Source organism: Marmota flaviventris, chromosome 2, assembly GCF_047511675.1.
Source record: "Marmota flaviventris isolate mMarFla1 chromosome 2, mMarFla1.hap1, whole genome shotgun sequence".
NCBI lineage: Eukaryota > Metazoa > Chordata > Mammalia > Rodentia > Sciuridae > Marmota > Marmota flaviventris.
Genome location: NC_092499.1, coordinates 123,161,791 through 123,175,379, shown reverse-complemented (window position 1 = coordinate 123,175,379; position 13,589 = coordinate 123,161,791). Strand labels below are relative to the sequence as shown.

The following is a 13,589-nucleotide window of genomic DNA, read 5'->3' as shown; positions in this document are numbered from 1 at the left end:
CCTTGACCATCTCCACTTTGTTTGTGTCCTCAGACAGATGTTCCACCCATCTGTGCTGTCCGGCCGTCTCTCCTCCGCCAGGGCTCCCTGGAGCCCCTGTGGACTGTGCTTGTGGGGAAAAGCCCCACCGTGCATTCGGCAACTTGTCCGTCTGCCCCCGGGCGCCGCTCCATCCGCCTCCTTCACATGGCTTCTTCGTCTGCCGCAGCCACCGCCACCTCCACTGCCTCCGTGGCCCCCCATTCTGTCTGAGTCCCCATCCTGACTGTCTTCCCTCTTTCAGGTTACCTGTGGGCCTGTGTAAGTGCCACCCCCAGGACTCTCGGCTATAGCACAGGGCAGAGCCTTTGGGCAATCTGGGAGCTAAGACCTTTATGCAAACCAGGTTCTGACCTTGTAGGGCCAGCGGTGCACAGGAAGGAGGCAAAGAGAGCCTGGGCCAAGTCCGCCCTGCTCCTTTTCTTCTAAGGCTCTAAGGTTTCATGTAGAGCAACATTGGGTGAACCCTGTCTCAGCAGGCAGGGGACAATGGGCAGAAGAAACAAGTTAGCAGTCTGCAGGCATAGTTGGTGATCCACCCAGACAAGACCCTGGGATGGATCTCACTGGGTGGGTTCTCAGCCCCATTCCTATGTCCTGTCATTAAAATCTCCACTCTTGTGCCAGCACCAGGCTGGAGAATGGACTTACTGCCTTTACCTGCCAAGGCTTTACTCCCAAATCTTGCACTCCAGCCTCCCAGCCAAGTTCCTAAATATCCCCTGGTCCACCTACAACCCTCACCATGGGTACCCCTTCAGCTTCCTGCCTAGCCACCCTAAGAATGACATTAGCACCCCTTCTTATTCCTTGAACCTACACCCTTGCTAAGCCCACAAAACTGTCACCACATGACAATTTCTCAGTGATCAGAACAGCTCCGTGCACTAAATTTTAGCAGTAAAATTTGGTCATTTCTGGTTTTGACTTCTCCATTTGCATATCTGTACCATTTGTCTTAAATTAGAACAGGAAGTCCTTGATTTAGAGAAATACAGAGGACAGCCTTTTACTGTACGTTCTTCCCCTAAATTAAGAAAGGAAACTACCCTGGAGGAATGTGACAGCCAGCTGACCATCAGGCCATCCCCCTACACTCTTTAAATGGGGTAACAATCTGTTTATCTTTGTGAATACCATGAATCCAAAGGCTGATGTTCCAGAGTTCCAGAGTTTTGAGGCTTCAGCAAAGTCAAGTACCTATTTCTATCTTGGAACCTAGGGGGCAAAAAGCAAGATGGGGCTTCCAACCCACCACACTGAAATATTTCTTGCAAAGTCCAAGGTCCTAATTGCCTTATAGTTCATGCCAGACCTTTGGACCCTGAAACTTAGGGATTTAGCCCACAGAGCCCAGCCCCAAGTGCCCCTCAAGCCCTCCCTGAATGCCCCTCACCAGGCCTTGAGATGGGAGAAGGAAAGGAGGTGCCCAACCACACCAGCAGAGACTGATGACCCGACCCAGGGAAGGGAGAAGATGTAGGGGTGGGAGAAGGTGCAGGGGTCAGGGAAGGACAGGGATGCCATATCATGGGCCTACTTCCTGAGGCTTGGCAATGAGCAGGAGGAACAGACTCACCTCACTTTCAGTGCCTGGCACAGCTTGACCTCCATTATATTATTTCACCTGACATCATCAAGAACTTCTTGATAGAAAGAAACATCAATCAAGCCTGGGGACTCAGAATGACCACAGGCAAGGCTCAGATGCCAGGTGTCACTAGGCATTAGGGTGCCACCATAAGGCACTGCCCAGGAAGCCAGCTGCAGCTCTTAGGATGGGGTGGGGTGCTTCCTGCTCTGCCCCCTAAAACATTTGCTATAGGCACGCAAGAGCTCTGCCAACAGAGGAAGCACCCCCACAATCAGCTTTGCTGGGTAAACCCTGGCCAGGGGCAAGGCTGGATCCCACCTGAGATAGCCAAGATGCCCCCATGAAGGTTTAGAACAGGCCAGTCTTTGGATATCTTGCCACTATGGAGCCTCCAAAATACTTCCCTTGTCATTCAGAAGCTCAGAGTGGTTCAGTCCCCAGGCAGGGTGCCTTTGGAGCCCTCCGCCAGCCTTCTATCTCACTCTGCCAACCCCAGACATTTACCTGCAGGATTCTGGGAGAGTGTATGGGGCCGGGCGTGGGGAGATATTGTTTTCTAGCCCCCTCATCCAAGGCCCCTCTCTATGAGACAGTAAATAGGGACAGAATTTGATAGGGCTGCTGGCACTCTTGCAAATGATTAAACTGCAAATAAGTTTCCTTCTCACCATTGGATCATGAACCCCCATAAACACCTCAGGGAAATCTACCCCTGATCTCTTTCTCTGGTCTCAGTATTCAGAGAACCTAAAAGGCTTTTTGAAACCCTCTGACCCTTTGGATTGTTCACAGACCCGTTGTCAATCCCCTAGCTGCCCCCTTCTCCCTTCTTCCTTCAAGCACCCCTGGGTATCTGGCTGCCATCCCATGTGGAGGTGACCAGTGGAGGGGGAGAGCATCCTGTGGAACCTGCACACAGCCAAATGCCCCAGACTTCCAACCCCAGGGCATGTCCCAGGTCTTTGGGTTATTTCTCCATCAGCTTCATGAGCCCAAGCCTCAGACTTGAGCATGACAGAGAGAAATAAAGACTGAGCACCTGATAGTCACCCACTAGAAAGGCCAGATGAACCCAGGGAGGTCCTCCAAGGTCCAGGATGAGCCTTACATTTATCTTATCATAGCTCACTGTTAAAAATATAGAGAGAAATAAATGGTATAGATATATAGATATAGATATATTATGAGCTGGGACTGTGGCTCAGTGTTAAAGCATTTATCTAGCAAGCATGAGGCCCTATGTTCCAGCCCTAGCACCACCCACCCAAAAAAAAAGTGTGTGTGTGCCTGTGTATGTGTGTAATTTGAAGTTACAATCCTGGGTACAAATGCATATTTGTACCAAATATAAGAACAAATATTCAACAACATATCTATCTTTATTCCATGCAGTCAACTCAGGTATTATCTGTTCCACGTTTTTTCAATCCAGTCTACACCCTCCTAAGTTGATTTTGGCTCCCATGACAGGACCAAGACTCAGAAAGCCCTCTCTCCACTGCTCTCTTACACCAGGTTTCTGCCTCTGTCACGGCTTTGCCATGCCCATGTGCCAACTGTCCTAGCATTTACTTAGTAATCTCCTTGAACTCACTTATTCCCCAAAATAAATTTAAGATAATTATATGTGGTAACAATCAATGGGAAAATCAGCATATTTACTGTGAACACAAGATTATCAGGTAAAAAATTTAAATTCTGTCTGGATTTTGATGCTTGCCAATACTCTGATACTGATACTTGTTACTATTTGTTTAAAAAGGAGGAAAAGCAGGGAGAGAAGAATGATGAGTGTTGAAAGTGTCAAAGACATGCTACCCAAATGAGGCTGTTTTGGAGCACCAAGGGAAAATTTGAAAATCTTAAGTTTCTTACCATGTGAATCAATGTTATTTAATATGTGCATCACTTAAAATCAACTCCCAGAGCCAAGTGCAGTAGTGCATGCCGGCAACTTGGGAGGCTGAGGCAGGAGGATCACAAGCTCCAGGCCAGCCTCCCCAACTTAGCTAGGCCCTAAGCAAGTTAGCAAGACCCTGGCTCAAAATTTAAAATTTACAAAAAAAGACTAGGAATGTAATTCAGTAGTAAAGCACCCCTGGGTTTAATCCCTAGTGCCAAAAATAATAATAATCGACTCCCAGGCCACCTAAAATTGTCTTAGCTGGCATCAGTGCCAGTGTACATGGGGAACCTGAGGACCAGAGAGGAGAAGGACAGGCCCAGGTCACACAGCATGCAGGTGAGGGACAGGGCTGTTTCTGTTCTAGCTCTGCCATCCTACCTGCCTCATTCCCTCCAGCATGGCAGGATTATAAATGGCCATGAGGAAACCAGGAAGCTGGGCTGGAAATGAAGGTCACCTGCATCACTCACAGCAATTCCACCGACCTCTGTGTGCTGAGCTGAGAGCACCGTGTGAGGAATCCCCTGAAGGGCTAAAGGGAGTCCTACCAGAGCATAGTGGCTGCTGGACTCCATCACAGGGCCCATCAGTCCAAGGTGTGGCCGGCCCATCACACCTAGGCCCCATCTCCTGAAAATGCAGATCCCTAAGAGTCCCCAGTCATGGAAACATCACCTAAACCCGACCCAGAAGCCACTTCCAGGAAAGTGAACTCAGAAGGCCAAGGTCTCTTGCTATGGTAACCCAAGCCCAGTGGAGGCAGAGGATGAATGTCAGGGAACAAAGAGGGAGAGGATGCTGGACAGGGTGGCTGGCAGGAGAGCCCGCGGGGTAGGATCTGGATGGAGAGTAGTGAAAAGACAGCAAAGGTGGACCAGGAGGGAGCTGGGGCAGCAGAGTCCAAGGACTCTGACTGGGACGTAGGGCAGAGAGGTAGAGGGGGCCTTCTGACTCATTGAGACAGTTGGAACAGACCAGCCTGTGCAAGAGGCCCAAGCAGCACCCCATTACCCCCTCCCCAGAGGAGGGACCCCAGGCCCACTGGACAGTATTATTATGTACTATTATTATTGTTAAAGAAAAATTCTTTGCCTCTAGCCAAGCAAAATATGCATGGGGGCAGGGAGTGTTCTGTTCTTAGCAGAAGTTTCTTTTTTTAAGTGAAAAACATTTGTTAATGTCATTTGCTTCCAAGTTGTGACCCACCCTGTGTCCCTTATCTGGGGATGTACCTCACTGACCTGGCCTTCATCGAGGAGGGGACGCCCAATTACACGGAGGACGGCCTGGTCAACTTCTCCAAGATGAGAATGGTGTGTTTCCGGGTGTGGCTGTGGGGGAGGATGGTTGGGGGAGGGGAACCAAAACCCAGACTCAACCTGGAGCCACCCAGGCTCCACCCCCAACTCAGCCTGCTCCACATGTTTCCCCACCAGAAGCCAGAGTGGGCTGCTCCAATAAGAAGCATCACTGTCATTGGTGCATGGTAGCATTTGGTAGGTGCTAAGCAACAAGCTGAGGGGCAGGTGCTCTTATTATCTCCACTATACAGACTAAGGCTTGGTGAGGTCAGGTGATCAGCTCAAGGTTGCATCACAAGGGCAGAGCCAGGCCTGCAGCCCAGGTCAGTCTGACTCCAAATCCTGCACCTTCATTCACACCACATCCATTATTTTTCATAGAAACACTTGCCTTATGTGGCTAAAGTAAAGTCACTTATGCAGCACCTCCTAAATTTTCTCAAAAAAAAAAAAAAAAATCCAGGATGTGGGAGGGGTCCAAGAAAACTTCTCCTAGCTGGAGTGGGACTTCCAGCTTTTCCCAACCTCACTTCAACAGAGGGCCTCTGCTGTAAAATAGGACCCCAAGTTTAATCAAAAGTGTTTCTCTATCAAAACTAAGTTAGAAGCCCCATCCTGGTGAGGGGCACTTTCACATCGTGTCTTACACATGTTAGACACCTAGATCCCTCCGACTTTTGCTGTTGTTGAAAGGTTTTATATAGCAATGTTGAAAGTTTTTGCCACTGACTGAGGGAGGTTTTTTTTTTTTTCCTCCTTTCAATCATTAGCATAATCAGTGCATAGAAACTTGACAAGTATCACTCTTAGAAACAGGTTAAAAAAAACTACAAGCCAGTTGTAGTGGTGCATGCCTATAATCCCAGCGGCTCAGAAGGCTAAGACAGGAGGATCATGAGTCCAAAGCCCATCTCAGTCACTTAGAGATCGGCCACTTAGCGAGGCCCTGAGCAACTCAGCAAGACTTTGTCTCTAAATAAAATATTTTAAAAAGGGCTGGGGATGTGACTCAGTGGTTAAGTTCAATTCCTGGTACCAAAATAGTAGAAAACTACAAATGGAGTGAGGTGCAGCTCCATGGTAGAGCTTGCCTGACAGGTATGAAGCCCTGGGTTCCATCACAGCACCACAAAAAGAGAGAGAGAGAGAAATGGAGAGAGGAAGAGAGAAAAATGGGAAGGAAGGAAAGGAGGGAGGGACAGAGGGAAAACCATAGGGTACCTCAGTGGGACCCTCCTGGAGGCAACAGGAATGGAGTTAAGAGAGTCTGACTTCAGACTTAGCACTATGCTCTTCAGTCCTGCAAAGGGTGAGAAGAAGGACAATTAAGAAAGCAGACTGTCTTCTAAAACTCCTTCCCTCCCACAGATATCCCACATCATCCGAGAGATTCGCCAGTTTCAACAAACTGCCTACAAAATAGAGCACCAAGCAAAGGTAAGCGGCCAGCTTTACCGACTCCTGGCTCCTTCACAGTGGCACAGCCTTCCGCCCTTTTCCCTGCACGCCTGCGGGCTTTCCCTTCCTAAATCCTCGTGGGCCCAGCTCACTATGCCATCCCTGTAAAGAAGGCGTCCCTGCTCCCTGTCCCCCTGGTCAGAGCTGCCCCTTGTTCAAATCAGACCCGTCTTATCTTATGATTCTTTTCTGATCTAACTTCCCAAAGGATAGTTCACAGATGTGTCTGATCTCCCTTGGGCAAGAAATAAACATATCTTTTTGAAAAATGCTAAATGGGAAGGATGGTGCACATCTATACTTGGAAGATTATAGGTAAGTGAATTAGAAGGCTAAAACAGCAGGATCACAAATTTGAGGCCAGCCTGGGCAACTTAGTGAGGCCCTATCTTGAAAATAAAAATAAAAAGGACTGGGGATGTAGCTTGGTGGTAAAGTACCCCTGGGTTCAATCCCCAGCACCAAACTAAAACAAACTATCCATGTGATTCAGCAGCATTTGGGGGACTATGTTTGTGTTCATCCAGCGTTGCCATGTAGACCACACAGGGGCTGCTCCCTCTAGAAAGCATTGTGGTCACATGGTACCCTGAAAGTCTCAGAATTTGCCAGCAAAATTTCAGGGTTCAGGCTGGGCATGGTGGCTCACACCTGCAATCCCAGTGGCTCGGGAGGCTGAGACAGGAGAATCGAGAGTTCAAAGCCAGCCTCAGCAAAAGCAAGGCACTAAGTAACTCAGTGGGACCCTATCTCTAAATAAAATACAAAATAGGGCTGGGGATGTGGCTCAGTGGTTGAGTGCCCCTGAGTTCAATCCCCGGTACCCCCCACCCCACAAAAAAAAAAAAAAATTCAGCATTTTCTTCTGTCTCCAGACACTTCTTTAAGCTTTTCCTGAAGCTCTAATGTACAATACAAGTAAATATTATGGCTCTTCAAACTTCTTTCATTAATAGCCTTGCCACGGTGGTATCTGCAGCCAGTATCCCACTAAAGAAAAACATCTGAGGGAAATTTATTTTGACTATGCTTATTATGGAAAGAAACTAACTCATCAGTCTGCTCAACCCCAGAGGGTTTGGGAACATAGAGAATTGTATATTAAAGAAAGGAATGTTCCCATGGAGCACAAGCTAAGACTAAAAGACTAGCCTCTTTCACATGGTGGTAAATCACCATATCTTTATCCACGGGTATGGGTTAAACCAGACTGTGACATCTTAAGTCATCTTCCTAGAGGTGGTGGGAGTAAGCTCCTAAGAAAACTTTAGAGTCATCTCATCTGTGACTATTAATCAGCATCCTAGATGGTTGGTTTCAACCCTCACAGTGGCAGAGTCAGTTAGCCAAGACAAGTCACAAGGCTCGACTTTCCCAACTATCAGAAGATTCTCAAATGTGTAATAAGAAGTACTTTTTTTCCCCCATTTCTGCTCTAGGTTTCTGGGTGGGGGTGGAGGAATGCATATTTGCTCCAAACAGCTGACAAATGAATCTTGGAAAGACCCCTGTTGGAGCTGGGAGCTGCCCACAAGATTTAAGTTTTGCTCTCTTACTTTACAAGAGGAAGAGGGGGTAGGGAGGGAGAAGGAAGAGAAGAACCTAATTCACAGGGGTGAATCTTCCTGACTTTACACTCCAACAGTTTGCCCTAATGTTTGCATACATTCTGTCCAAACATTTTATTAGGAAACTTTTCAACAGAAACATTGAGAAAACTGTGAATGCCCATCCACCTGCCTCCAAGATTCAACAATTGCATCTCAAAAATTGTGTCCTAATAATTTAATACTATCCTTATAAGAGAAAACATCATATACACATATATTTACACTTGTAACTTAAAGAGTTGTCACTTAGTGCCGGTGAATTGTGCACTTAATAATGGTTTAAATAGTGCATTTTATCTTATACATACTATACCACAACAAAAGGGGGGAATGCTAAGGAACATCAAGGCATTAATACATTAATATGTATTTTCAATGACTTTTAATAACCTGATTGATACCTGAGGAATAGGAGTCTCACTGACTTTTTTTTTTTTTTTTTTTTGGTACTGGGGATTGAATCCAAAGGCACTTCCTACCGAGCTACATCCCCAGCCCTTATTTTTTATTTTGAGTCAGAGTCTCACTGAGTTGTTTAGAGCCTCTCTTAGTTGCTGAGGCTGGCCTCAAATTTGTGATCCTCCTGTCGCTGGAGTGGGTCACCATGCCCACCTCACCAGCATTCTTTAAGTTCTAACAATGTTCCAAAGGATTTTTGGGGGCTCTTGATGGTTTTTTGGTTTATACTACTGGGTGATTGAACACCGTGCTTGCACCCAGGGCTTCAATCACAGAAAAAGACAATGTTAAACATGAGACTAAGACAGATTATATTAAGACAAACATTACCCAACATATTTCTTGCCTTATATGTGCCTAACCCCTGCAAGAGTCTTTGGGCCTCATGAGACACCTGGTGTCCAGTCATAGTCCCATAGATTCCCATAGAGGCTTATAATCCTGCCCTCCCTCTTCTGCCCTCAGGTAACCCAATACTTACTGGACCAATCGTTTGTAATGGACGAAGAAAGCCTCTACGAGTCTTCTCTCCGAATAGAACCAAAACTTCCCACCTGAAGCCGACCCACCGGGACCTAGCCGCTCCCCTGGACATGTGCTATATGATAGTGTACATATTCGTTTGGTTTCTCTGGATTTTCCTCTTCCGTATGTGCTTCTCCAAGAATACAAATCCGTTCTCGTTCTTAGATTCCTGTAGAACCGGAATATGAATTTCTGCACTGTTTAAGACTCGGCCGCCCCCCACCCCCCTCTGCAGTGCCTGTTACCTCCAAACAGCTGTCCCTCCTCCCAGACCCTCGCTCTTCTCTTCTCAGGGGGAGACAGAACCCGGGAACACGAGTCTTACACTCCGATCCTGCTTCGTCCTTCCCATCCCGGGCCCCTGGGTGGGGTTGGCGCCCCAGGCACCCTCCCAGCATGTTCCATGTAGTCGTTATAACTGGGTGGGGGGTGGGGGGAGGAGGGGGGGAGCCATACCCTCAAGTCCAGTCATTGACTACTCTCCCGCTGACGGCGATGCCAACTTCCAAAGCTGCTTTTTCAGCCCAAATTGCAGGTCTCAAAAGTCCCCCAGTAACCTGGCTGGAAGGGAGTCCTCTCTGCTGAGAACCACGCCTCTCGCACCAACGCTGCCACGTCAGGCACCACATCGTTCCTCGCTCTAGGATTAACACTAGATAGCATGAAAAGCAGTCTCAGTCAAAGTGGACAAGGCCCTAGAACTTCCCAAGGAAAACGGAAGTCACCACACCAGGTCGCGGCGACCTTTGCCGACGGCTGCCCAGCACTCACTGGAAGTCAGGAACACAAAAATGTCACTTTTCCTCTTTGAGCCGCCTTGACGGTCACTACAAGCTTACCTTGAGATGCTCTAAGTCTGTATACCTTGTGATAATTAGTACCACACTGTAGAATTAGGAAATCAATAACCAAGTGTTTTTATTGCATATACTGTAGTCCTGTCTAAATGCCTTCTAGCAGGAATATAGTAACGTAGTGCTTATTCTGTGAATATTACCATGTATTTTTTACATTGTACAGTATAGAGAACACAGGTTCACTCAGAAGTGGCAGGCATGCTCCACTACAACAGACAGACAACTTTTGCTGTAAGCAATACCTAGTGGTATGAGAATTCTATTTCAAGTCCTAAAATATTTCAACTTACAGCTTGTTTGGAAAAAGAAATTTCCATTTTTTGTAAAAATATATGTTTCCTGATTACCTCTTGCTAATAAATCTATTCTATCTCAGGGTGAACATGAGTTTTGATGGGTTTTATTCAATTACTTGAGAAATATTTGATGAGCACTTGTTCCTTACCTTGCCCTGGGCTGGGACCAGAGATCCAGAGTCATAGGACACTGTCCCTGCTTTGGGGGAGACCGATAGTCTGATGAGCAAGACTGTTTTGGTTACCGATTCCGCCAGAAGCCAACCACTCTAAAATTTAATGGCTTAAAACCTTTTGGGATGGAGATCTCTGTGCCCTTTATCCATGTTGGGGCAGACCCTGAGACAGGAAGAAACTGCATGTTTCTTCACCTGATTTATCAAAGAATGAAATCACAGAAATTTAGTTTAAAGATCTTTCTTTTTTTTTAGTATTTTTTTTAGTTGTAGATGGACACAATATCTTTAATTATTTATTTATTTATGTGGTGCTGAGGATCAAATCCAGTGCCTCATGCATGCAAGGCAAGCACTCTACCCTGAGCCACAACCCCAGCCCCAGTTTAAAGATCTTAATTGACTTTATTTTCAGTTCTAGAATCCAACAACACTTCATTCCACAAAACAGAATGAGTGTTCCAATGGGCTCAGCAGAGGAAGTTGGTTTGATAGACAGAAAAAGGCTGATAAAACCAGAAACAAAGAACAAAAATATTTGTCTTTTCAAAATTTCTTTACTTGTAAGGTAGAGGACAGGGAGACAGAACAGTAGCAAAACAGCTGGTTGGTTAACAGGTTATCTTTTATTTTTTGTCCATGCCAAGGATTGAACACGGGGTCTCCCACATGCCAGGCAAGAGCTTTATCACTGAGCCACACCTCAATCCTTTTTGCGATATCCCCAGCCCATTTTTATTCTTTATTTTGAAATAGTGTTTCACTACATTGCCCAGGTTGGCCTTGAACTTGCGATGCTCCTGCCTCAACCTAAAGAGTAGCTGGGATTACAGGCCAGGGCCACCAGCCACATCAGGTTTAGTTACCTCTTTCTATGTGAGGACAAAGTTGGAGAAAACCTCATTAACATGCCAGTTGAACCTGGCCTGTTTAGAAAATTTGGCTGTTATCTTTCATTCTCCTCATTTCTTGGAAGGTCAGATAAACAGCTTAGTTTGGGTTTGGTACTTAAGCATGAGTGACTCCATTTTGATTTTTAGTCTAGTCTGTTGGGGCCTAGTGCAGGAACCTAGATCAAACAATGGCCTCCTGTAAGTGTGATCTGACGATTCATTATCGAAAGGCAGTGTGGTGTAGCAGTTAAAATCCAGAGAGCAGTGATTACAAGAGAAAGTGAATTTTGCCCACTAGATGATATCTGAAGGCAATTTTAGTTGTTACAATTGGAAGAAGGATGCTATAACTCCTAGTAGGGAGATCATGTAAGTTGCTAAGCATCCTACAATGCACAGGACAGCCCTCCACCACAGAGACTGACTTGGTTCAAAATGTCAATCATGCCAAGACTGAGTATCTCTGCTCTAAACGCCAGATGCTCAGGTTCAAATCCCAACTTCCCATATGACTTCAAGCAAGTTATGGAAGCACTTTGTGCCTCAGGTTCCCCATCTGTAAAATGAGGACTAGGATAACACCTGCTTTGCAAGAGTACTGCAAGAATTAAATGAGCTCCTACAGGGTGATCAGTCTATGTCAATTGCTTGATAACCATTAGCTGTTATTTGTTCAGAAAATCTTTCTAGAGCACTTACTTTGTAGCAGGCCCCATTCTAGGCACCACCAACATAGTAGTGAGCAAAGCAAATAAGTTCCCTGTCTTCACAAGACCTACATCCTGGTATGGTTGGGGTGAGCATCTTAAAAAAATATATCCATGATGACAATCAAGCAGGGTTTGTAGAGACTGACTGAGGCTGGGACATCGTGACCTGAAACTGGATTGCTATAGTTTGGATCTTAAAAGTCCCCCAAAGCCCTTCTGTTGAAGACTTTTTTCCCTAAACTGGTGATATTGGGAGGTGGTAAAAATTTTAAGAGGGGAGGGCCTAGTGTGTAGTCTTTAAGCAATTGGGGGCATACTTTTGAAGAAGACAGTGGGACCCCAGCCCCTTCCTCTCTTTTTCACTTCCCCAGCCGTGAAATGAATATTTTTTTTTTGTTTTTTTCCCCCACAATAGTTTTGTTTCACCCACAGGCCCAAAGCAACAGGGTCAACCAACCATGGACTATATAACCTTCAAAATTGTGAGCCAAAATAATTCTTTTCTCTTCATAAGTTGATTATCTCAGATATTTATTATAGGACAGAAGGCTGACTAACATCGGTGATGCAAAACCATGACACTCATTGTTAAAGATCATCACTCATCTGATTGCAGATGGTCAGGGCTCTGATCTGAGGAGGGGCCATGGGCCAAGCTCTGAGGTGAGGGTGAGGCAAGAGAAGTACCAACTTTGAGTATTAAATGTAACAGTCTACCAAAAAATTCAGCAATAGAGATAGCATTTTAGTGCAATTGTAGGGGGAGGTGGTTTGAGGATTAAACCCAGGGCCTTGTGTACGCTAGGCAGACACCTTGCCAGTTACATCCCCAGCCCCCTAATGCAATCTTTTTTTTAAATAAAAAGCCATAAATTTATTGCAAATATATAAGTATTAGAATGTCACTAATACAGAACAAATCTGCAATCTTGTTTTTATTTTTATTTTCTTCCAGACATTTCAAGTCTTGATCATTGACGTACAGAAATTGGCATATATATTTTTTCTCCTGCAGTTAACAGAATGGATATAGAGCAGAGTCCTCAAAAATCAGATATAAATATTAAATTGCAATGGACATTTTTTTTTCCTTTTATTTTATTTATTTATTTTTTTGGCCCCAGACAGTAAAATACACCATCACACAGGAGCCCAGAAATTTGGAAAACTGACCTGAAGCAGAGCCAGGGGTGGTTGAAGTGATCAGCCTGCGAGGCAGGGGTTCGAATCCCAGCTCTGCAACCATCTGGTTATTTGATCTCAGGCAAAAACAGAGCCCGTCGGCCTCAGTTTCCCTATCTGTAAAATAGGAACAAAGCCAGGATGTTCTTCAGAAGTTGGTCTGTGCTGTGAGGGTTGAACCAGTTAAATTATATGAAGCGCCTAATTAGAACATCGCCCGTCCCTGAGTAAGTGCTCAGGATGACTGGCCCTTGTGTCCCCCCACGAGGCCACCAGGGGACACAGAAGAGGGGTCCTGGTATCTGACACACCAACTCTGTAGACCTGGTTTTCTGGACTCTGTGATTTTAGGTCCCACTCACTCCCGAGCCTCTTTGGCCCTATCCAGCTTCTAGCTAGAAACTTAATGTCGGTCAGAATTCTCCCCATGACATCACCAGACAATGTCAGCAGGAAGTCAGCGTCCAGAAAATGACTCAAACTAGCAGGACCAGAGCAGGTGGGGGATTGGGTCCTTCGTCTCTAATGCAATGGACATTTTTATTATCAAATACATTGCAAAGTGCTGAAGTCATGAAGTCTT

General features: G+C 45.8%; 1 protein-coding gene across 5 annotated transcripts in view; it reads left to right on the top strand.

Moving 5' to 3' along the window:
* Rasgrf1 (Ras protein specific guanine nucleotide releasing factor 1) overlaps positions 1-8,925 on the top strand; it is a 105,588-nt gene extending 96,663 nt beyond the window's left edge. For all 5 annotated transcript variants that reach the window (XM_027922980.2, XM_027922968.2, XM_027922966.2 and 2 more), the window contains 3 exons: positions 4,735-4,852; positions 6,209-6,277; positions 8,833-8,925. In XM_027922980.2, the coding sequence (XP_027778781.1) occupies positions 4,735-4,852; positions 6,209-6,277; positions 8,833-8,925 (280 nt within the window). The remainder of the gene's footprint in view (positions 1-4,734; positions 4,853-6,208; positions 6,278-8,832) is intronic.
* The last annotated feature ends 4,664 nt before the right edge of the window (positions 8,926-13,589 follow it).